Genomic DNA, 27,320 nt, shown 5'->3' on the forward strand with positions numbered 1-27,320 from the left:
GAAGGGAGTTCCAAAGTCTAGCAGTTCTGGGGAATAAACTATTGGAGTAGGGATCTCTACAGTAAAGAATTGGGATTTAGCTGCTTGTCAGGTTTGTCAGGAGTATTCACGTCGAGGGGGTACAAGTGCTTGTAGTTCGTCAGAGCATTCACCATTAAAGTACTTGCTGAAGAGGCAGAGGGGTGCAACATTTCGTCGATGGGACAGAAGCTAACCCGACAAGCAGCTAAATCCCACCCCTACACAGTGGAGATCCCTAGGTGTAGGAGAGCTTTATACTCCAGTAGTTTCTTCTCCAGAACCGCTAGACTTTGGCATTCCATTCCGACTCCCTGCTTCCCCAACTGTACTGACATGCAGAAGTTCAAGTGTCAAGTGAACCAATATCTTACTGCCCAGCTCCCTACATAGTACCCCAGTAGCTTATGTCCCTGAGATTACCTCCCTACACCAAAGTGGCAATGTGCCTTGTTTAGGGTGAAAATGTAATTAAAAAAGAAAAAACGAAACCTATGTACTCAACGAATTTTTGATCTACATACTTGAAATTCGGTATGTATGTTATTCAGATTTGTGAAAAAGTTTTTAATTTGTTTTCATCCGAAAAACAGGATTTTTAAGGGGTCAAAAATGAAAAATTGGTACGTGGGTGTGGTTGGATTTTTATCTGTTTGCTAACAATTTCACGAATGCGCATGCGTGAATGATACACATTGCAGATTCCTTGTGTTGAGAATAAATAGGTTTGAAAAACCTTTTAAAAACGTGGCAAGCTGGCCTAATGGTTATCGTACTTGATTGATTGTCTTTAGGTTTTCATTTCGATCTCAGTTCGAGTTTTTTTTTTTTTTTTAGTTAACAAGAGGTGAATTGTTTAAAAAATATATATAATATTCGCATGCACATGTGTCAGTTTCTTTCCGCTTTTTCTTTACTTCATTTTTTTTTTTTTTTTTTAAGAATTTAACGTTACATTTAATACCGGGCAACGCCGGGTACATCTTCTACTATATCTATAAAGTTGGGGTTTTTTTTCTCGCGTTGACATATTAAAAGCGTACTTTTTCTATTTAAAAATTATTAAAACGAACTTTATAATATACTCAGTCATGGATATGCGAGCGACTACACGAAGGTTAATTAATTTGCATATTTCGTTTGAAAAACGACCCTTAATTAATTATTCATTTTTATGGTATCTTTTTAGATTATTTGTTTTATTTCACTATAATGTTGAATTATATTTATGCATAGTTTCTACATTCTGTATAATTGCATAGAATTTAAGATGAAAACATTCTACTACACGGTGTATATATATATATATATATATATATATATATATATATATATATATATACTGTGGAAGCAAAATCAAGACTTCAAACAGGGTGTTGATGGCAACAAAAAGTGTATTTCATTTTACGTTACAATTGTTCCTATGTCCAGTCGAACAATTTCGAACATTATATCGTTTGAAAATTTTCCAAAACCAGCATTTCTTCAGACTTTATAAATAAACACACTTTTTACAATAGAGCATTTTTGAAGAGAAAGAAAAAAAGAAAAATTCCCTTAACGGGAAAAGCATATGAGAAACATTTACCGTTGCTGTAGTTACGGAAAAGCCCATTTAAATATTAATATATCGCCTAATTTTCGTATCTGTATTTAAGAAGCGAGTCATGAGAAGTTTTCACAGAAAACCCTAAGCCATTTAAAAAAAAATGTTTATATACCCCATTCGTTGAGTTCCTAAATTAGATCTCGCTGTTTCTTTATTTCCCAATAATTATTTTTTTATAAAAAGAGTTTTTTTTTATTTTTATTTCTATATTTATAGTATGGCTGTAACTACAGCAAAGGTAAACGTTTCTCACATGCTTTTCCCGTTAAGGTAATTTTTCTTTTTTTTCTTTCTCTTCAAAAATGCTCTATTGTTAAAAGTGTGTTTATCTATAAAGTCTGAAGAAATGCTGGTTTTGGAAAATTTTCATACGATATAATGTTTGAAATTGTTCGACCGGACATGGAAACAATTGTAACGTAAAATGAAATACACTTTTTGTTGCCATCAACACCCTGTTTGGGGTCTTGATTTTGCTTTCACAGTATATAAATGCTCAATTATGAAATATGATTATTTTGTAGCTTACTCCTTAAGTCAACTCTTTCTGGCTCCAAACTCATTGGTATGTGAAAATTTACTGAATTACATGAATTCAGTATATATATATATATATATATATATATATATATATATATATATATATATATATATATATATATATATATATATGGCGATTAAGCTACACTGTATATTCCGCGTTTCATCCACTCTAGGACTCTTCAGGCTTATGCGCATAAGCCTGAAGAGTCCTAGAGTTGATGAAACACGGAATATTCAGTGTAGCTTAATCGCCATATATATTTTATAAATTAGCAACTAGTTCTACCTACGTACTGAGCACTTTTGAAGTAAATACTTAAAGTTTACGCATAAATTTATACTTTCGTATATTAATTTTATGTGAGTAAATTAAGTAGTTATATATATATATATATATGTGTGTGTGTGTGTGTGTGTGTGTGTGTGTGTGTGTGTGTGCGTGTGTGTGTGTGTGCAAAAAGATTCTCTCAAACTCCTCTCCGAATATTTGGTCCACAGAGTTGAAATTTCATATTTTTGGTCGTGTAGCGCACTTTCGATTTGGTTTTTAATCGGCAAAAATTGTTCGAAAGGGGCTAAAATTTAAACAAAACTGACCTGGGCAGAGTAAGTTGAATAAAGTATTACTCCTGCTGTTACTTTTGCACATGCGCAAAATTAATATTCATAACTGAAAATCCCTTAATTTTTAACCTTTCGTATCCATCTGTTGGTAGCCCAGACAGTAACAATGCTGAAGAGGTAAATAACGGCTACGGCTAGAGAGCTAGACGTTTTGGTTTCGATTCTAGCGGATGATCCTCAAGCCATTTTTTTTTTTTTTAACTTTTGAAATCCTTACTATATATTGGATGATAATGAATACGGAATTGGCTCTTTAAAATCTGCATGAATTAAAATATCATATTTATACGTATTTAACGATCAGGAAACGCCTGGCGGCTTGCTAGTATTCCTATCAGTTATATATTATTTTGATTAATTGCACTGTAGAAGATTCGAAAGAAAAGTGTGAGTGTCATGTCATAGGCAGCCATCTTGTCTGCAAAAATTCACCAGCTCATAAACAAGATTGAACTTTTGAGATGTAATAAAACGCATATATTATTTAATTAATTGGAATGTTTATTGAGATGAGTATTTATTTATTCATTTATTTATTGCGGACTATTATCCTCATCTTTTAGTTGTTGTTTCGTGGCGTTTCGGCCAACAATTCCTCTGACAACAATGGAAAGGCAGAAATTGGTGAGAATGCAGTTAGGTTGGTTGGTTGTTTTTGTTTTACGGCATATCAACCCTTTTCTGGTTATTTAATGCCGAATCGAAAGATTTTGAAGAAAATAATTTTTTAATAGAATATATTTTTTGTTTTTAAGTCGGTTTCTATTTAACCCATAGTTGGGACCCTAACAAGTACTACCACTCCGGGTCAGAGTGGACCTGGGAGAAATGGCAATTAAACTGTGGCTCCACACTCCCCAAAGCCCACAAGCTGGGGCCTCACCACTGGATATAGTTTATTGACTTTCACCCTCTGCAGGGGGGGGGCAGTCGGCGTATTCTAATGCCCCACTGACAGGGACAGAATGCAGTTAGGAGATTCGGAGTTTTTATCCCGTCACGGTAATAACCTGACGAAGGCCAGAGGAATAATTGGTCGAAACGTCGTTAGACAACAGCTAAAAAGATAAGGATAATAGTTGATAATAAATGAATTAAGGAATAAATGAATATATCCTATAAGTTGGTTTATTTTATTTTATTTTTTTATTTATTAATTTTTGTTTTTGTTTTTCTGGCATTGATATTAAAAGCCCACTTTTTCTATTTAAAAATTATAACATTCAGCCATGGATATGCGAGCGACTACATTAATATTAACTAATTTGCATATCACTTTGAAAAACGATTCTTAATTAATTACTTTTTAATATTTTCTTATGAGATGCTTAGTTTCATGTCATAATTACCCAGTCATATTCTTTTATAACTTTTGCAATCAGTACTATATATTGGATGATATTCAATAGAGAATAATGAAAAAAAAAATCTATATGCATTAAAATATAATATTTATACGCATTTTATGACTGGGCAACGCCGGGCAGCCTGCTAGTAATAATCTAATATTTGTGAATGTTTGCGTCAGAAAAATGTATACATTTCATTATAAAATGATTTTTTTTTTCTTTTTCTTTTCAGACTTATGAATGGTTGACAAGTTGCCGAGATCGTTTATCAGTTTCCAACCTTGAAAGAATTAGTGAGGAGAGCGGAAAGGAGGAGAAAAACGCGACCACGTTCGAACATTCCAGATTAGACAGGAAGTTCTCCGACCCCAACCAGCCGACATGCCATCGACCCAAGATAAAAAGGCCGGTGAGCGTTTCCGGTTATCCCACGTTAGAACAGTCGAGAAAGCCGATGGAATGCTACCCTGATTACAAACCGATTCGACAGCAGGTTTTAAGGACGACCCAGTCGGAAAACAAGAAACCGGTCCAGCCAGAAAAATTTTCAACAATGCGACGGGCGAGCTTCCAATGTCACGCCGTGCTGACGCGACAGAAAGACAAGATACCCACGTTCTCGGCGAGTCACGAATACCCAAGTCCGATGCACGCTGTTATGCGACAATACCGGCCGAAAATCGGCGACGATAAACTGAAAAACGGCAAAATCGAACCTGGTAATTTGAATCTAACTACTAACCGACAAAGCGAATCTATAGGGAACGCCGCCGGTGTCACGGTCATGCGGAGAAGTTCTTTCACGGTGAGATCTCCGAGTTGGTCATGTGATAGTACCTCATCGATAAACGCCAACTCTTCTTTGACGAGATACAAATCCAATCAAGAAATCGCACCATTATATAAAAATATTGACAGCCTGTCTCGTGGCTCAATGTTCCGCGAAGAACCGCCCAAAAAACATTTAAACAAAACGAATAAAACTGATATTAAAGGTTCGATCTCTTATAAAGAATCTCTGCGAGGTGTACGCCGAGAGTCGGGCATCTTAAAACGGGAATGTTCCGATCAAAAAAGTGATAAAGAATCGAAAGCTGAAACCGTCGGAGATACGAATCAGGCGTTTCCCCGTACGCAGTCTGCGACCGGTGTTAACGAAAATTTGAACCCTATAAAAAAGCATCATCAGCAACAAATGCAGGCTGATAATTCAACGTCAAAGAAACTATTCGAAAAAAGTCCTAGTAATTATGAAAAATACTCCGAGTACCAAAATCTTATAGAATTGGAACGAAGCGAAATCTATAAAAAAGAGCCCATTCTTGGTAAAGATACGAAACCAAGCGACAATAAGCAGGGTCGATCCTCGAAGCACGTTTCACGGACGGAAAAGAATAAAAATCTCTTGAATTGTCTCAAAGCAGAAACGTTTTCCCGTACGCAGTCCGCGACCGGTGTTAACGAAAATTTGAACCCTATAAACAAACAACAACAACAACAACAACAACAGGCTGATAATTCAATGGGGAAGAAAGTATTTGAAAAAAGTCCTAGTAAATCCGAAAAATACTCTGAATACCAAAATCTGATAGAATTGGAACGCGGCGAAATCTATAAGAAAGAGACCACACCCAATAAAGATACGAAACCCACCGACAATACACATGATCGATCCTCAAAGAACGTTTCACGGACAGAAAAGAATAAAAATCTCCTGAATCATCTGAAAGGGGACACGTGCAGCTACACGTCCGACGAAGGATACTGTGCCTCTTTGTCGAGCATCCCGAGCGGCAGACGACAGCTCAGCATCCAATCAGACGTCAGTTGGATATCAGCCGACATCGACGACAGCAGGTCGTGTGACTCCCGCGTAGCGTTATCGGACGACCGTGAGGGAAATAGCGACCATATTGTTTCGCATAGTGCGCATGGGCATAAGGTTGACCGGAAGCCGTCATTTAGTAGGTGTCAGAACAATATCATGGCGTCACAAAATGAGGCATTGCGTTCTTCCAAAGTGTTGCCATTTCGGCAGACTTCTCTGTGACTTCAAGCACGGCGGATCGAAAATTAAATTCCAAATATTATTTATCAATCCAGTTACCACGCATAGCGCATATATATATATATATATATATATATATATATATATATATATATATATATATATAAGGGTGCGGCTTTGTTTTAACGCCTTTTTTATTGTTTTGTTCGAATATAAATAAAATACATATTATAAAATATAAATAAAAAAAAGGATTATTGTTATCCTATATATATATATATATATATATATATATATATATATATATATATATATATATATATATATATATATATATATATATATATATATATATATATATATATATATATATATATATATACACCCACGGACTATTTCTATATCGCAGTACTTCAGAGTGGCTAAGCAGGCGAGTGCTTCATGCTGAGATCGAAACAGGACAGCTTGAGATTCTAACCATAAGGCCATTAGGAAGAGAAATCTTAATGCTTATATAAACAACGTTAGCTGTCGAAGAGTACTCTATGTGTGTGTGTGGTTTTTTTTTACGAATAGCTTGATTTTATTCACAACGGCGGCTAACGATTTAACTTCCTAGAGGACATAAATCAACGTTCTTAAAATAAACAAATCGTACAAGCCTGTTCTCTGATTGGTGCAACTTGAAAACTCGAGCAATAAAAAACTGAATACATCATGAATGTTCATATTTTTAATTGGTGAATCACGACTTATGAAAGCAAAAACTACTCAATGATAAGGGTTAGTGACTGATGAGGATAGGAAGGGTCTTGTAACAACGTGTTCGACACGTAGGAAGCTGTGGGAAAGAAACTCTGTTCATGGAACTTCTGTTTTATGTTAGGCTCACAGAGGAAGAAAAGAAAGTTCGGTTCAGTGGTATTTTCTGTATTCTTTGTCTCACGGATTAGGAAAAAACGCCGAAAAAATTTGAGGTAATAACGTACTTATTATGAAGCCTGTGTTTCTTTTGGACAATATTCGTTACAATGAATATATATATATATATATATATATATATATATATATATATATATATATATATATATATATATATATATATATATATATATTAGAAGTTGAATTCAGTAAATTAAAAATTTACCGCAAATTTATTATTCGACAAGGAATAGAAAGTTTTTTTCCTTATTCCATGGAGTTTTAATAAATGGCTCATATCATCAAAGGAAATGTAGTTAGTAATATAATACAGGATGGCCCACTTAAGAGTAACCCATAAAATGTGGTAGAGAGGATTAACATTCTTTTATTATTTAAATTAATTGTATTGTTATAAAAGATGCTGAAAGTTCACCCCGTTGACATCTATGCATTCCTGAACACGTTTAAAAACGTTTGCAGATACTGCCTGTAGATCTTCTCTGGTGATTCTCCTGATAGCGTTGGTAATGTTCTCCTTTAGTTGGTCTAGATTGTGAGGATTATTTGCATAAACTTTTTGTTTTAAAGTATCCCAAAGATAAAAATCACATGATGACAAGTCCGGGGAACGTGGTGGCCATAACCCTTTGCTTATTGTTCTCTCTTCCGTAAAAATGTCATGGACTTGTGTCAGTGATCTGTGAGACGTGTGGCATGTAACGCCATCTTGTTGGAAAAAGAATTGCATTTTGTCTTGTGGTGTCAGTTGGTCGTTAAGAGAAAGATTAGAGAGATCAGGATACTTTTAAGTGGGCCGCTTCATCTGAAAAAAAAATTGATTAGAGAATCGGGCTATTTTTAAGTGGGCCTCTAATTCTGAAAAAAAAAATGATTAAAGAAAGATTAGAAAGGTCGGGCTATTTTTAAGTGGGCCACCCTATATTTATAGGTAGTCCATAAATGTTGCTGTTTAGCACATAAATAAAAAAACTAAAGTTTGCATGAAATTTATAAGAGGCCAATATTAAAGAAAGGGATATTCTAGGGTGAAGTCATGCTCAATAAAGAAAAATAAAGACACAGTCGCAAAATCCAATGAAGAATGGTATAATCCAATGAAGAATGGTATAATCCAATGAAGAATGATATAATGTTTTTTTTATGTTTATATCTATGCATATAGTCCAAAAAGTGATTACAAATTGCAACATTCTAACGAACTTACTGTAAGAAAAAAACGTTCTAAAAATAAACTAGCTAGATGATATTATAAAAATAATCTATATACTAGCGGGACCTGTAGAAATTCCACAGGGGCATCTTTCATATGTATATATTGCTGCTGTGGACGTTCAGCATGAATGGAGACACCATCATATTATTCTAGCCCTTTTGTTAAAACTGTAAAAATATTTATCCAAGCAAGTCTATATATTTATACAATATCGTGTAGAACAATAAAAAAGAGGTGGGTTATTTATTTTTTCCTATTTAATAATGTAAGCATGACCGTTAAAAACAATATAAAGCAGTGATTTCAAAAAAAATAAACAGCCGAGAAATTTGTGTTATCGTTTTTTACTACGGAATCACTTAAAATTAATATTAACTTGTGCGTTTACCAGAAAGATAAAACTCTAAATTTTATTGAATTAAAAACAAATATAGAGGTGAGAACACGCTAATCAAATACTACCTGGAGCGTTCGTAAATGTGTATTCCGGAATTAATGTGTATTCCGGAATTAAATCTCAACCAATGAAATTTGGCGGAAATCGTGACACACAAAAGAACACACACGCTATCGCATTAATCTATATATTAATACCGTAGTACTTTTAACATACGTACGTGTGTCACGGTTTCCAGGTTATCAAATATTCGATCGGGAGATCCTATTTATTGAAAAGAAGGATAGAATATGATGACATACTGAAAACATTAAATTATTATATAGATACGCTAATTTAATGTTCGTAGTATTTTATCACCTTCCATCCTATTTTTTAATAAATATGATCTCCCGATCACCAAAGATGTAATATAAACAAAAATTAATTTTTAAAAAAAATGATGTCGCTTGTGTGCCGTATGTGAAACTAAAATACACCTTCTTGGTCTTCTGGCTAGGATCCAAGGCTAGTATCTGTTCTGTCTAAAAATGGTATAATGATATCGTGGGGTTTCCGTTCGCGCCGGACGTCTATACAATGGAAATATGTCACAGACTCCTATAAGGATATTGGAGTTAAGTCGTAATAACCAGATATATTCTGACATTAACCAGATTACTTAGATAAATACTTTTACAGTTTTAACAAAAGGGCTACAATAATATCGAGGGGTCTCCATTCAAACTGAATGTCCACAGATTGTCCAGCAGTAATATATTACATATGAAATATGCCGCTGTGGCATTTCCACATGTCCTGCTAGTATAAATTAATATATTAATAATATTTAAAATATTATAATAGTATATTGGTGCACTGCGAGAGAAAAAAATATTCAGTACAATCCCATCGAAGATTACAAATAAATGAACATATATATATATATATATATATATATATATATATATATATATGTATATATATATATATATATATATTGAAAAATTCAAGACAAAATTACTACTACTTAATAAACTGAAACATTCCCGCCTATTAAAACATAAATTGAATAAATTAAACATTTAATCTGATATAAATAGGAAAAAATTCAACGTTAATTTCAAAACAATAGACACAAATAAAAAATAATACGAAAAATAAATAAAAAAATAAATAAATTTAAAAAATTGAACTAAAAGACATCAAATCTTTATCGACGGACCAATTAACACAATTTAGTTAAACTTTTTCAACAGCTAAAATACCCCTAAATGACCTGAAATTAGATCTTCATTATCGCCCCGTCGGTAACCTTCACGACCGTGTTCACTCAGCTTATCTCTCTCTCTCTCTCTCTCTCTCTCTCTCTCTCTCTCTCTCTCCTACTGTTTTCACCCACCCCCTCTATATTATTATATTACCCCCTCCTCCTTACCACTTCCCGCATCCTTAAACTACCCTTTCAACTCTCCATTTTTAACCCCTCCCCTTTCTCTTAACAGAAACCAGATCTCGGGAATCAACTTACAGACCAATAAGTCTCCTGTGCGTCATGAGTAAATTGCTGGAATCCATATTAAATAAATAAGTAGTTAACCACCTCAACAGAAACAATCTTCTTAGTGACATGCAATATGGTTTCCGCTCTGCAAGATCTACAGCAGATATGCTAACGGTTATATCTCATAGGATTAGTGAATCTCTTGACAAATGCTTCCTTTCCAGGGCAATTGCTCTTGACATATCGAAGGCCTTCGATAAGGTATGGCATAAGGGCCTACTTCACATGATTTCCAGCTACGGTATAACTGGAAATGTTTACTCAATCATTAAATCATTTCTCTCTGATAGGCGCATAAGAGTAGTGGTTGATGGGCAGAAATCAGAGGCCCACATTATTAATGCTGGAGTCCCTCAGGGGTCCATCCTGGGCCCAACTCTCTTCCTGATCTACATCAATGATCTCCCAAAACACATACTTAAATCATTCGTTGACATCTATGCTGATGACACGACCATCTATGGCAACACATCAAAGGCCGTAAATAACAAAGTTCTCTCTGATTCTCTCTCCTCTGATCTTGAGCGCGTGGTACAGTGGGGGAAGAGGTGGCTGGTTAATCTTAATGCATCCAAAACCAAGCTTCTATCTTTACATCATCAATGCTCTGATCTCCATCTGGCATCAATTGAAATGGATGGCTCTCGTCTTGGGGAGGCTCCATGTCTTGACAAGCTTCTGGGTTTGACCTTTACTCTTGATCTGAAATGGAACAAGTACATCAGGTCTGTCGCCAAGGACGCTGAGAAAATGGTGGGATCCTTCTACCGCTCAAGAAGATATCTCACTACTGATGCAATTCTCTATCTGTATAAAAGCCAAGTACGTCCAAGGATGGAATACTGCTGCCACATCTGGGCAGTAGCTGCTAAAAGCAGCCTATCCTGCCTTGACAGAGTACAAAATAGACCGTGGTTTAGTGGGGGATGCCCTTTTCTCTTCCCTGCAGCCTCTCTCCCACAGAAGAGACGTTATGAGCCTGTCTTTGTTTTATCGTATTTCCATGACAAGTGCTCGTCTGAGCTGCAATCTCTCGTCCCCCCTCGCCAATCTTTCACGAGAAACACCCGTTTGGCTGAAACTACTGTCAATAATTTTCCCCACTCTTTATTTATGCCTAAATCCAAACGTAGATTCCATGAGCAGAGCTTCTTTCTCAGAAGTGCACGACTGTAGAACTCTCTTCCGTTTGCCTGTTTCCGACCTGACTACAACTTGGATGTCTTCAAGTCCAACATAAACAAATTCCTGACAAACCGCCCCCTTAAGTAAGACACTTTATCAAAAACCCCAATACTAATGATTACTACAATACTATCTCATTGATTACTGTACACGCAATAACCCTTATCCCTGAGTGGCCTCCGGGCCTTGATAAGTGGTGACCCCCATGTAAAAAAAAAACAAAAAAAAACATAAGAACTTTAATTTTTGCCCATCGCCACTCATGGCAAATTTTCTCTCCTCAACCTGGAACCTTTTTATTTTTTTGTACCTTAAATTTTTTTTTGCCTGATGATATTTAATATGATTGAAACGGTCTGCACATCGTAGCAAGATATGACTGTATTTACATTATATATATATATATATATATATATATATATATATATATATATATATATATAACCTTTGGCATGAACATTTCATTCTATCTTTACGTTCTTTCAATGTAGATGCGCATACTCTGCATTATTGATATTGAGTACTCTCCCTTATAAATATAACCACTAATCACACTCGCGCGTGCGCATATACATAACCACACACGTGGCTTGTCGACTGAGTATTTGTAAATGTATATATTATTAAATGTTTGATATTTTTTACCTTTGATGTTGGTTGATGGTAATGTTTTACATTTCAAACGATTTTACAAAATCAGGATGCATCGTCATCACACAATACATATCATCGTCATATGAATCTGAAGAGTTTATTGTTGCATTGGTTTCCCCAATGTTTTTTTCTAGTCAGAATTCTGGAAAAACATCGGGAATTACGGGAGAAACCACGTGAAGGTTGCCAACATCCCAATTGAAAGTGATTTTCGTAGAACGAACTAGATTCGAACTCGGGACATCCAGGTCGTCAGTCCGTATCATTAACCACTCAACCACCGTCACCTCACAGAATACACTGTGATGTCATTATAGAACTTCTCTCTTTCACTTTCTCTTCGGCCTTTCTCTTTTTTTACCTTCGCTCTCAACACTCTCTAGCTACCTCTCTCTTTCTTTTTCCCTTTATCTCTCAATTCTTACCCTCTCTCTCTCTCTCTCTCTCTCTCTCTCTCTCTCTCTCTCTCTCTCTCTCTCTCTCTCTCTCTCTATTCCGTTTTCTATCTTTTAATTATTAATATCATTTCAAGTAAAAATACATTACATTTTCCCCCTCTACCTCCTCCACTATTTCTCCCTCTCTCATCCTCTCTCTGTCTCTCTCTCTCTCGTTGTCTCTTTCTCTCTGTGTCAAATCCCTCCCCCTATTATATCCTCCTCTCGATTTCTATCTCATTTTATTTGCATGATTCCATTCCTCTCACTACCCTCATCCTTTAATTACCCCATTCGCCCTTCCTCCCACTATTTTAAACATTCATGGACAGATGACAAGTGTACACGATTACACGCTAGCAAGATTAGATCAGCAGCAGCAGTTCAGTATATGTGTGTGTGTGTGTGTGTGTGTGTGTGTGTGTGTGTGTGTGTGTGTGTATTACAGAAGATTAAAAAATTGGTACCGTCGAATTCAAATCCAGACAAGGGGGAACCTATATTTGGTTGCCTATGTCGGACCCTCTTCAACCTCATAGGCAACCAATAATAGTCCCACTCCTTTGTTTGGATTTAAAACCGACGCTACTGATGTTATTCTGATCTTTTATAACATATGTATGAATAAATATTACGATTTTGAATTTTGAATTTCTAGAGTACTACTGGTGTTCTTTCTCACTAATAATAATAATATATATATATATATATATATATATATATATATATATATATATATATATATATATATATATATATATATATATATGTGTGTGGGGGGGCCTACATATATATATATATGTATATATGCACATATATATATATGTAGGCACACACACACACATATATATATATATATATATATATATATATATATTCACGCATACACATATATACACAGACACACACACACACATATATCCATCCATCCATAGCCCTTGAGCCCCTGGAGGGGCATAAGCCATCTACAACTTTGTAGATGTTTTTGTAGCAAGGAGTTCTTTTTACAGGGTGAGGGTGCTGGCCCCACGCCCAATCTTCCCAGAAGGTACATACAGTGCCTAGCCTTCCCAAATGGTCACCCATCTGGTACTGGCCAGGCTCAACGTTGCTTAACTTCGGTGATCTGGCGAGAATCGGTGTGTCAACGTGATTGTGCCGTACACACACACACACACACACACACACACATATATATATATACATTATATATATATACATTATATATATTATACATTATATATATATATACATTATATATATATACATTATATATATATATGTATACATTATATATATATATATATATACTATCTATTAAATAGTAGGGTAGACTAGACCCTCCAACTCCAAAATACCAGTATTTCTCTGTCTGTCTGTTTATATATGTATAGTGTGTGTGAGACAGAGAGAGGAAGAGAGACACAGAGAAAGAAAGTAGAGAGAGAGAGTGGTCGCCATTGTGGAAGTTTTCATTATGATAATTACTGGATTATTTATTGTGGATTAATCGAACTATAATACTATTTTCGTTTCGGTTGTTATATTCAAGTCACACACGCGCGTGCGCGCGCACACACACACACGCACACACACATTCATACTGGAATTGTCCACATAAACCTATGGCGTAAAGATTAAAATGATTTGTTAACAATCGTTTCTAAATTACATTTTTCTGAAGAAGTGAAGGTTTCAATCCTAACTAAAGGCGATAATAACAAAGAAAAATAAATGTTAACACGTCTACCTAGAATGAAAGCAATCTACCTCTGTGGATTAAATCAAGGGTGCTGTTCGAAATTCTCCGCATGTTAACTAGAAGGTCCCAAGTTCAACGAAGATTCCCAACTTCAAAAATATACATCTAAAGCAGTTCGGAGTTTACATCGGCCGAGACATTGTGGATATAAAAACCAAGATTAGAATAGTAGTCCGAATAATACAAATAAATACAAAAAGAAAACACTTGGACTTTGACATCTCCTTCATTCTAAGGCATTTGTGCATTTCATATAAAACTACACAAAAACAAAAATGAAATTAAAATTTCAAAATGGCGACGACGATAATCGAATTCAAATTCAAATTCGAGCTAACAATACATTGTAATAGTTCGATTGAGCAACCGTAATTCTCAACGTCTGTGATTTTTTTTTTCCTCAGCTATTAAAAACTCAACGCCTGTCCTCACCCAGATCATCTTTCTTATCGCCGCTATTTCCCTCGTATGCAAATTAATGTCATATAAATGATTCATCTATCAACTTCAGTTTTTCTTTTTATCTTCTTTCTTCCCTGATTCCGTCACCTGACAGTCTAGACAGAGGCAATGCCGATTGTGTGGGTCGTATTATTCATTACTAGGCCTATGACAACAGCATATTCTTTACATTGTTTTTATTCTCAGGTGTATATCCATTGATATCTTATATGTTTTTATGTAGAGTGATGTGGTTCTCGGTTGATTAATTGTGTCTAACTGTGTTGTGTATATACTCGAGAGTCAAAACAATGAAAACAATATGCTGTTCTATTCATTACCTTTTCCGCGTGTATAAACAGAAACATTTCAAGATGTCTATCCGCACACACAAAAATCCAGATGTCGATTATTCCCTACGATACGGTCGCTTATTGCTTACAGAAAATCGATTCCCGACATTTCTTCCAGGCAACTTATTTCATAATAAAATATTTATTTATGTCATTTTTCTTCCATAAAACCAATACTTAACAAATATTAGTATTAGTATTTTTAATAATATTCTCACAAACAGTCAACATGGCGGGATACGTTTGTTCGCCATATCAAAAGCATTATGTAAGGGCAGGTAACTCTATTGACTTCCGGTTTGAAAGTTCCAAATCACATTCTAAAGTCATTCGTCGACCTATATGCAGACGACATCATAATCTATGGTAACACTTGAAAGGTCAACAACGATCAGGATTTCTTAGTCTCTCTCTCCCGACCTTGAGCACCTAGTGCAATGGAGCAAAAAGTGGTTAGTTAATTCAATGAATTCAAAACCAAGCGTCTATCTTTACACCACCAACGCTCTGACCAACACATTTCCACAATTGATATCGATGGCTCATATCTCAAAGAAGCATCCTGCTTCAACAAGCTTTTGGGATTGACCTTCACCTTTGGCCTGAAATGGAAAACATCAAAACTGTTGACTAGATTACCGAGAAAAATAATCGTGTTAGGGCTGTTTTAGTTTGAATATTACCATAAATATGGTGAACACAATACTTGTTATATTCTGTTGAGAGAGAAAATGATATAAATAATAATTTTAATGCAAAATATTTTTTTCTGCTAATAAGTCAACACCTAATTTTATAAACAACTCGAGGATAAGTGTTAATGAGATGTATCGATTGCCAGTTGAATGATGACAAATATTATGAGAGGATTGAAAACTGTAAACGCCTTTACATTAGGAAAACAGTCAAATGCTTGCACTGGAAAAAGTGTTACAACAGTATTTTGTCGTAAATTGTAATTTAAGATTTGCTTTTTTTTTTTTTTTTAATATTGTCGATGTAAATTGTTCCAATTCTTTAAATAGTTTTGAAACGGAATGAAATCCTCGTTTCATACGAAAATTCGGTCTTTATTCAGAATCCAAGCTAATTAAAAATAATATATATATATATATATATATATATATATATATATATATATATATATATATATATATATACTAGCAGGGGTGCTCGGCGTTGCTCGGGTGTTTGGAGGTGTATGCTGTGCAAAAAAAGCAAAAAAACAAAAAAAATGGTTAATTTTTTAAAACTTTGACCTCTATTATGACCCCTTAAAATTTATAGTTTCGGGCTCAAATCACTTTATTAAGTTAGATCCATGTTCAAGGAACCTATATCTAAAATTTCAAGTGTCTAGACCCAAAACTGTCGGAGGAGTTTGGTAGAGTTCTTAAAGGTCAAATCGTTGAAATTTGACCCCTTAACAGCCAAATTTCTGGCTGACACCCGTCACATCGATTTTCCCAAATCTCAGTACTCGGTATTTCAAATTTCGAGTCTATAGACTAAAAATTGACAGAGTTATTGCGTAGGGAAATGTACACAGACAGACAGACACACAGACACACAGACACGTTCACTTTTATTTATATATATATATATATATATATATATATATATATATATATATATATATATATATATATATATATATATTGAAAAGCCTTTATGATGTCTGTACCTGTTACGGAACGAAGATGTCATATTATAAATATCACGTAAATTGATCAAGTAGTTTTGTTTTTTTACCAAGAAAATTAATTTTTATGAGGAAGAGTCGCCATTTTGAAAAAACCAAAGGCAGATATCTTCACAATAATTCAAACATGCGAGATTAGCCTTGTGATGCTAACTATTTCACATTAATTGTGATGTTAACTATTTCACATTAATCGCTTAAAATCATTTTAAAATGATTTTCTTTATAAAAAATAAAACCATTTGATTAATTTTTGGAATATGGAATTTTCGTTCGTTGACTGCTACGTGCAGCAAAAAGATTTTTCTATAGTTTTGTTTAGTTTTAATTAGGTTGAGTAATAAATAAGAACCGAAAAATCTCCTGAGACAAAAAACCTCGGAGGTTCTTCATTATAAGAGCGAAATTCGAAATATTGAATTTCAGGTAAAACCAATTTTCATGTCGCAGTAATGAACATATCCAACAATTAAAAAAAAAACGATAAGGTAGAAAATTATTAATGAACACAGTTTTCGAAGACAATTAGCAGAAAATAAGGTAGAAAAGTGAGTTTTACTAAACTCGTTCAAGATTTTCAGTTTTCAGACGATAATCACCTCCCTTGTTTTCACAAAAATCTCAATTTTCGCTTTTTTTCGAAAACTATTTTCATTATTAATTAGTTTTCTACCTTATCGTTTATCGAAATTTTTGGATATGCTCATTACTGTGGCATGACAATTAAGTAGATACGATTGGTTTTATTTGAAATTCAATATTTCGAATTTCGAATTTCGCTCGTATAACGAAGAAACGCCAAAAACTGTGTGTCATCGGACTATAGGAATTTAAACGCGAGACACGATACTGCTGGACTGGTCACAAATAAGACACAGGCCGAAAGCCCTCCGGGGCCCGGGCGACAAGATCAAAGTGTAGTATCTGTTCCGACAGATACTGCAAGCAAAGACCATATGTGGGGGCGACCCCACATATAAGACTTTGGTCAATGTAGGGGTAACCCTTCATACCAATTGTCACTATCCAGCTCCCCTACTCCCCGGGGAGTTGGTCCCCATTTCCCCTTCACTCCTCACATTAAAAATCAGCCTTGTGCCTAATTTGCTCGGTGGGGGAGCAAATAAATACCATCTGTTCCGACAGATGCTGCAAGCTATGACTAGCAAAGACCATATGTGAGGGTAACCCCACATATCTGACCTTGGTCACTGAAGGGGCAACCCTTCATACCAACAGTTACTTATCCAGCTCCCATTTCCCACCTCTCGGGAGCTGGTCCTCCCTTTCCCTCCCCCTCCCTCTCTCTCTCTCTCTCTCTCTCTCTCTCCACATTAAAAAACGGCCTTGTGCCTAATTTGCTCAGTGGGGAAGCAAATAAATACAACAGGCCGAAAGCCCTCCGGGGCCCGGGCGACAAGATCAAAGTGTAGTATCTGTTCCGACAGATGCTGCAAGCAAAGACCAGCACAGACCATATGTGGGGGTAACCCCACATATCTGACCTTGGTCAATGTAGAGATCACCCTACAGACCAACAGTTACTATCCAGCTCCCATTTCCCACCTCTCGGGAGCTGGTCCCCCCTTTCCCTCCCCCTCCCTCTCTCTCCACATTAAAAAACGGCCTTGTGCCTAATTTGCTCAGTGGGGAAGCAAATAAATACCGTCCGCCCGGCCTTTTGGCCGGGATCAAAGTGTAGTATCTGTTCCGGCAGATACTGCAAGCTATGACTAGCTATAACTAGCAAAGACCAGATGTGGGGGCAACCCCACATGTCTGACCTTTAACCAGCTCCCATTTCCCACCTCTCAGGAGCTGGTCCCCTTTTCCCCTTCCCCCTCCCTTCACTCCTCACATTAAAAATCGGCCTTGTGCCTAATTTGCTCGGTGGGGGAGCAAATAAATACCATCTGTTCCGGCAGATACTGCAAGCAAAGACCATATGTGGGGGCGACCCCACATATAAGACCTTGGTCAATGTAGGGGCAACCCTTCATACCAATTGTCACTATCCAGCTCCCCTACTCCCCGGGGAGTTGGTCCCCATTTCCCCTTCACTCCTCACATTAAAAATCGGCCTTGTGCCTAATTTGCTCAGTGGGGGAGCAAATAAATAGCATCTGTTCCGACAGATACTGCAAGCTATGACTAGCTATGACTAGCTATGACTAGCAAAGACCAGATGTGGGGGCAACCCCACATGCCTGACCATTAACCAGCTCCCATTTCCCACCTCTCGGGAGCTGGTCCCCTTTTTCCCTTCCCCCTCCCTTCACTCCTCACATTAAAAATCGGCCTTGTGCCTAATTTGCTCGGTGGGGGAGCAAATAAACACCATCTGTTCCGACAGATGCTGCAAGCTATGACTAGCTATGACTAGCAAAGACCAGATGTGGGGGCAACCCCACATGCCTGACCTTTAACCAGCTCCCATTTCCCACCTCTCGGGAGCTGGTCCCCCCTTTCCCTTCCCCCTCCCTTCACTCCTCACATTAAAAATTGGCCTTGTGCCTAATTTGCTCGGTGGGGGAGCAAATAAATACCATCTGTTCCGACAGATGCTGCAAGCAAAGACTAGCTATGACTAGCCAAGACCATATGTGGGGGTAACCCCACATATCTGAACTTGGTGAATGTAGGGATCACCCTACAGACCAACAGTTACTATCCAGCTCCCATTTCCCACCTCTCGGGAGCTGGTCCCCCCCTTTCCCTCCCCCTCCCTCTCTCTCCACATTAAAAAACAGCCTTGTGCCTAATTTGCTCAGTGGGGAAGCAAATAAATACAACTGGTCACAAATAAGACATAGGACACTTTTTTTCTTTTCGAAACCTGGCGCTGTGCGATAAATTCGATTATGCTGAGATAATTAAATATGAAAATAAAATTTATTTCCCTTTTTTTTTTTCTAAATCTTTTAAAAAGGTGGTTACTTGTTTTTATTTTTCTTTCCTTTTTTTTAGGTCACATAATTTTAAGATGGCTGAATATGTAGAATAGTCAGTTTGTCAGTTTGTCAGTGAAAAAAAAAGCACAAGAAAGGGCAGATAGTCTGCTAGTTAAACACCAAATTAAGTCACCCAACGGGGAGACATAAAAGTGGTTCAATATATGCCCTTTTCTCTACCCTGCAACCTCTCTCCCACAGAAGAGACGTTGCGAGCCTATCCTTGTTTTATCGTTATTTCCATGGCAGGTGCTCATCTGAACTCCAATCTCTGCCCCCCCCTCGCCAATCTTTCACGAAAAACACCCGTCTAGCTGAATCCACTGTGAAAAATTTCCCCCACTCTATATCTGTGCCTAAATCAAAACGTGGATTCCGTGAACAAAGCTTCTTTCTTAGAACTGCACGCCTGTGGAACTCTGTTCCGTCTGCCTGCTTCCCACCTGACTACAACTTGGATGTCTTCAAGTCCAACGTTAACAAATTCCTAATGAACCGCCCCCTGAAGTAAATACTTCATCAAATCTCCACACTAACTGAATGTACTTGCAATATCCCTTATCCCTGAGTGGCTTCCGGGCCTTGATAAGTGGTGATCACTGTGTAAAAAAAAAAAAAATAGAGAGTACCACCAAAAAGAAAGCCGCTCTTGTAATTTTTTTAAAAACTGCAAATTTAAGCTAAAGTAAATGTAACTGTTTAAACAACTTATACCTCATTTGATTCGCATTTTATTCTATAATTTTACCTGTTCATATTTGACTTTTGTGGGGAAAAACGTAACTTACCTGATTAGCACGAGTTTCGTGGGTTTTTTTTGGGGGGGGGGTCCTCTAAGAGAAAAAAAAGTTAAAATGCCAACGTCGCATTTATATCTATGACGGTCATGCAAATTTACGTGTGATATATGCAAATTAGAGGCGAGGGAGTTTGTTGAACGGGTATAAGAGAGGAAAGGAAAGGAACCACCTGCAAGTGGGAAGACGGCGTGTTGGGAGAACGCGTGTGGAAACGAAACTATTGAAACTAAATCCGAAAAGACAGGACAACAAATTTGACTCGGTTAAAATACTGTAGAACTTTTAATTGGAGTATGCTAGTGTTCATGTCAATTTAAAAAATTAACTTCAAATCGGAAAAGCAAAAAGAAACTCCGCACATTAGAAAATTGTTATTTAAATGTAACTTTAGGACATTAATACAACAGGAATACAATGAACTAGTTAATATTTAGTAGCATCGCCCTTCTGCAATTTGACAGCCTGCAATTCCTTGAATTAGTCTGCAATAATACTCCGGTGAAAGGGCATTCCATTTCTCTTTAAATTTTATCCAAGGTTCTTCCAAATTTGACATTTTATCATTGTGTAGCTGCTGCTTGATGTAATGCGGTACATTTTCAATATGATTGAGGTCTGGAGATTATAAAGGCCAATCCGAACACGGAACATCATGCTCTTCAAGGAACCTCTTGACATTGCCAGCTGTGTGAATGTGTTACAGAGAGAGAGAGAGAGAGAGAGAGAGAGAGAGAGAGAGAGAGAGAGAGAGGAGAGTAAACGTGGAGGTAGACACGTTTACCAGAACCGAAGGTCAGCTAACCAAATTACGTATGTATGACGTGATCAGCAGATCGGTGAGATTTGATTTGAGCTTTGAAGAAGACGGACGTTTTTCCGTGGTATCCCCCTCTTAACTGGGGAGGGGGGAGACGAACGCTGACGTGTGTGAAGAAGAACCCACACAAGCAGATTTCACTTCCACCTGCTGCAGGACCTCTGGGGAAAGTGAAATAAAAAACTATAAAACCGATTCATCGTCTTGGAGTGATAAATCTTCGTCAAACAGGTATCAAGTCTCCCTCCAGGATGAGAAATTTCCAGATGGTCCGTTTTGAAGAAGCAGAGGTAGGTTCAGAAATTACATGTCACACACACGATTCCCTTTATGATAATCAAACACACAACCATTTATATTAGAGACAGTCATACGCACACGAATACATTTTGATGTTATACAGTGTATACAAGAAACGTAAATGTATGCCTTCGCCTTTTGATGTTATACACCAAACGTAAATGGCGCCCCTCAAGGATAACCTCGATGATAACGAATATATAACAAATGGAAGCATTATCCCGCATGAAGATGAGATTGTCATCCAAAATCCGGCCAAAGTAGGGTAGAAAATTCTCAGTCAACATATTAATTTACTCGGTCGAATTAATTCGACCTCGCAAGCGAACTATAGGCCTTGGACCATTGGCACTAATAACGCTCCACACCAAAACTAAACGTCCACCATCTTGCAGCGTTGAGACTGTGCACCTAGGATTAAATTCTTCATCCTCCCTTCGACGGACGTATTGCCTACCATTGCTGCCTAGCCCACTGCTTTTCAACCTTTTTGTTGGGGCGGAACCACATGGAAACATTCCACTGGCTCATGGAACCTCTATGCAATAATTTAAGTTGTCTTATGCACAAAAACATCATTTAAAAATTGAAATGAAATGAAAATGCTTTCATGATTTTTAGTATGATTCTTTTGCCATTGACTGTATAATAGGAATATATAAAAGCAAACATAAAAATGGCAAGAAAAAATAATTTTTAAAATGCAGCAAATTTAATTATTTAAAATTTGGTATATTTAAACAATAACGTTTTTTTAAATATGCATGCAATAATAAAATACATTTTCAACATTGAATTTAACATTCTGTTTATGTTTATTTTATTTTTTTATTTTTTTGTTCTAATTTAAAAATTACGGAACCCCTGGGATGTGCTGGCTGAATCCTAAGGTTCCACGGAACCCTGGTTGAAAAGCACTGGCCTAGCCTATTGAAGTTGCTTTCGTTAGTAAAAATCACTTTTGGCTAATATGACGAAGCATGATCTTCATTACATCTGACAAAGTCCAGGCGGCGTTTTCTGTTCTTTACAGAAATCACAATAATCCTAATGCTATTTCAGGAATCATCAGTTATCTACCATGAAACTGTTTTGGGGATATATATATATATATATATATATATATATATATATATATATATATATATATATATATATATATATATATATATATATATATGAGACATTCTGTGTAAAAAAAAAAATAACGGAAAATAAGAAATAAATTATGCTTTGCTAGTGTTTGTACAAATATCCATATAAAATTTCACCTCAACCATTGTTAAAAAGATAGAAAGAAAAAATCACAAGGTGGAAAATTCAAAAAAAGAAAAACGTATAAATCGGTATAAAATAACAAGGGAAAAGTAAGAAAACGCCTTATTATGGGAATAGAGCGATGATTTCTTTCCGAATTCTCTTCAAAAGGCTGAAGTTATCTGAGTTGCTATTTGCGATCATGATTAATATTACCCTATTGAATTAAATTCTACCAGATTCATTTTCGGTTGCAGGTTAAAAAAAAATTATGATAATTATTACTTAAAAATTCACTAATGTATTTTATATATGTAAATTGAGGTTAAGGCGGCGAGGAATATTTTCAAGTTTTATAAGTACGAAACTAATCGTTTTTTAATTAACATTTAGGCCGATTTTTTTTTGCGTCAAAAACAAACATATAAATAATCAAGAAACAAACTTATATAAATAATCAAGAAGGACGCTCTGACATCTTTACGCTAGGGTTGAGGGGTTGTTTTTAAAAACTACGATCACAGTGATCAAAAGAATAACTAAATATAATTACTCTTCACTAAGAACATCATACGATGCTTTATATTGATTTACTAATATAAACAGTTTCAGATCATTTAAGTTTTATTAAATTTTAGTTTAATTTTATTTTTATACAAACCTAGTAAATCCAAGATATGCAATCTTTTCACTCTCGAATCATATCACATAATAGTATTTAATGACTTACTAAATAAAAGGCAGGAACTAGTCCAAAATTGTTTGCATGAATCTAGATATGTTTCTCTCGTCTCAGGCCGGATTAAACAGTTCGAAGTGCATAATACGATGATGGTATTAAACAATGAAAATAATTTGAAAAGAAAAGGAGCATCTATGTGATAGCAGTCTTATTTGTTGGTTTATCTCGCTTAATCCTTCGTGGTTGGACGACTTGACTTTTCAAAACTTTGTTTGGTAACTATTTCGTTCTACTGAGAAAACAACAAGCTTTCCTTGAATCCTTTTCGCGACTTTGGGGGGTTTTTTTCAGAATTTATATATTTTGTTTATTAAAATTCAAAGATTTCAACTTCTTCCTCTATTGTTAACAAATGAAATAAATTTTTTTTCTTTTTCAAAATTCTAAGATTTCAACTGAAGACATGAATTCAAGTTTTCTTTTCGTCAAAGTTTTGCAAGAAAAAAATGTTTGACCGAATAAGTCCTAAACATTGATATCGGTTCAATAACAAATAGAAAAATGCTGTCTTAACAGTGATACAAACGATGATTAAACTTGCATTCATAAAAGAGTTAATGTATATCATAGCGTATGGCTTTTTTTTCCATTTCTAAAAATGTCATTAAAAAAGTAAACAATGGAAACTTCGCAAGTCTATGCAGATCAATGCGAAAAGGGGAAACCGTCTCTTGATAAGGTTTCGTATGCGTTTAGGTTAGAATAAGGGTTTCATCAAGGGTATCTCTTGTTTGTATTAAATAAAAGGGACCCCGTTGTTGCTTTTAACCCAGACTCCCACAGAACAGCTAATGGAAATTACAGGAAGTCAAAGGTCGGTCTTTAACTGGCAAAACTTTGACGAACGAACGTATCAAGAACGAGAATTCATCAACGAATACTACCTTCGATAAACACAAGACCGGTTATCGCGACGGGAATATAGTTTACAACAGATACCAACTAGAACAGCGATGCAGGATAGTCGCCGAACTGACTGACTGACTAAGTGAAAGATGCGTTCTGTTTATATCGAGCCTAGAATGCCATTGATTGATCAGCAAAACGAATCGGTATTTGTTTACATTTACATTAGTGATCTTTTAAACCAACGCATTTCAGGTGAAAACATCATTATGTAATTACGTGTCATGGCGAGATTCGAATAAATTCCAAAAATTGCTAAAAACAAATTGCTAACTAAAAAAAAAAAGATCCAGTAGATATGCTAGAAGTATTTTTAACAAAAAAAAAAAAAACATGAGCCACAATTACGTTTAAATATGGCAGACCCTTAATTTGTAAATTAAAATCAAGGGAAATAAGCCAGTTTGTCATATTTAATTGCTCACATAACTCTTGCACATTAAAACACTCGATAATTCGATAAATTCTATTTTTAATTGTAGTTACTTTTTGTGTATGTACTGTGTATTTGCTCCGTTTCTCCTTTTCCTCGATATTCACCCTGTGGTCAGCTGGAACAGCAAGTCTACGATTTGACTTCCACAGCCAGAAAACGTCGCAGTTCACAAGAGCCATGACAGCCAACAAACCGAAAGCCAAAGCTTGGGCTTTTCGAGTCTTGGGCTTCCGGTTTGTTGGCTATCATGGCACTTGTGAGCTGCGACGTTGTCCGGCTGTGGAAATAATTGTATATTCTCTCACATTCTGAAGGTTTTATATATATATATATATATATATATATATATATATATATATATATATATATATATATATATATATATATATAAAGCAATATGTCTGTCTGTCTCCATATTTTCAAACTATCTCTTCCGAAACTTAAAGTCGCAGAGCGGCGCTAGGGGCTTTAAATGCTTGGATTTTTTATGAACCGTTCTTTTAACGATCTTTAGTCAACTAAAATAGTTTTTAAAAGGTGAAAAAATAAATGGGCCAAAATCGGAAAAATGGTTAAACATTTTGTACATTCATCTTAGTTTATTTTTCATTAGTTCATATGCGTGTCACGTTGGTACAGTGGTAACGTCACCAGCTTTGAATGCTATAGTTTTGCTTTCAGTTTCGATTCGAGGTGATGGCATCCAAAATACTTTTTTTTTTTTAATTTTGAAATCACGACTCTATAATAATATATACGAAATCTGGACAAATTAAAATATAATATTTAAGCGTATCATATGACCGGGCAAAGCCGGGTGCCCCCTTCCCCGCTAGTATATATATACGTAGATTTTGTTGTTGATTTTTTTAAACGATATTAAGATTAGCGTCTCCACCTTGAAGATCGGGGAATTTTTTTTTTTGTTTTTTGTTTTTTTAGAAAGTCACCCTTTTTTTATTTGGACGTAAACAAATAGTATTTATTTATTTATCTATTATTTTTTAAAAACGGTAATCTACGGACATGCCGGTTTCGGGGACCTACCCCTCTTCAGCGTAGCTTGACTGTTATTAGGAATCGACCCCCGGACCTTATGTATTTCATTCCAGCGCCTTAATCCATTACGCTATGATACCAAAGACAATTTACGGCTTAGTTTTTATCGTTTATCTGTTTACGTAGATTTTGTTGTTGATTTTTAAACGATATTAAGGTTAGCGTCTTCCTCTTTGGAGATCGGGTGTTTTTTTTTTTGTTTTTTTTTTTTTTTTTGTTCTTTTAGAAAGTCGTCCTTTTTTATTTTGACGTAAACAAATAATATTTTATTATTTATTTATTTATTTTTACGGACATGCATGTTTCGGAGTCCTACCCCTCTTCACATATATATATATATATATATATATATATATATATATATATATATATATATATATATATATATTATAGTTTTGATGTCACTACTATATATTAGGTTCAATATAATAATCAATAAAGAATTGTCTTTATAGTAATAAGTATGCAACCTGCAAGAATTAAAATATCATATTTAAGCGTATCTTATAATCGAGAAACGCCAGGGTCCTGCTAGTATATATATATGTGTGTGTGTGTGTGTGTGTGTGTGTGTGTGTGTGTGTGTGTGTGTGTGTGTGTGTGTGTGTGTGTGTGTGTGTGTGTGTGTGTGTGCAACAACGGTCCGCAAAAATGCAATCAGTTAACCTTGTGTCTCGGAGGAGATGTACTATGAAAAATTGGAGACTGACGAACAGACAAACATAATGAGTTTTATAAATTAGATTTAATGATATGTGTGTGTGTTTTTTTTTTTTGTTTTTTTTTAGTAAAATATGCTTTCTGTTCAATTATATATCAATCTTTGTATATACCAATTCTTTGTTTAGTAACACAACGTATAGCATCAGAGCATATATAAAAGAATAACGGTATAATTACATTCCAAGATCCGAATATTTATTTTTCAAGCAAAACAGCTCATCCAGCACGTTAAAAATTCTGTACATTTTTTACAGACCCGTTTCCTTAAACAGAAGCAAACGGTTATTATTATGTCAATACTGTCTCTTTTCAGTTCATATACTCTTCAGAAAAATTAGAAAATTGTTGCTTAGATAAAAAAAAAATGCATGACAATATAATGCTGCAAGAAGAAAAAATGTTCATAGAAGACTTAGCATCGTGTGTGTGTTCTGGCAGCCATCTTTGTTTGTATTGTCAAGTACACAATAAGCAAAGCATTTTCGAGTCTATAGGGAACGAACTCACACACTCACACAAACACACAGATACATACACACCGACAAA

General features: G+C 35.6%; 1 protein-coding gene across 1 annotated transcript in view; it reads left to right on the top strand.

The window, feature by feature from the left end:
* Window positions 1-6,291, top strand: part of LOC145296927 (uncharacterized) — a 279,866-nt gene extending 273,575 nt beyond the window's left edge. Inside the window, exon 3 of the mRNA XM_080143129.1 lies at window positions 4,376-6,291. Coding sequence (XP_079999255.1) covers window positions 4,376-6,193 — 1,818 coding nt within the window. The 3' untranslated portion in view covers window positions 6,194-6,291. The remainder of the gene's footprint in view (window positions 1-4,375) is intronic.
* Window positions 6,292-27,320: the final 21,029 nt, after the last annotated feature.

This window comes from Euprymna scolopes, chromosome 17, assembly GCF_053919585.1.
Source record: "Euprymna scolopes isolate OS-2025 chromosome 17, ASM5391958v1, whole genome shotgun sequence".
In the NCBI taxonomy this organism is placed as follows: domain Eukaryota; kingdom Metazoa; phylum Mollusca; class Cephalopoda; order Sepiida; family Sepiolidae; genus Euprymna; species Euprymna scolopes.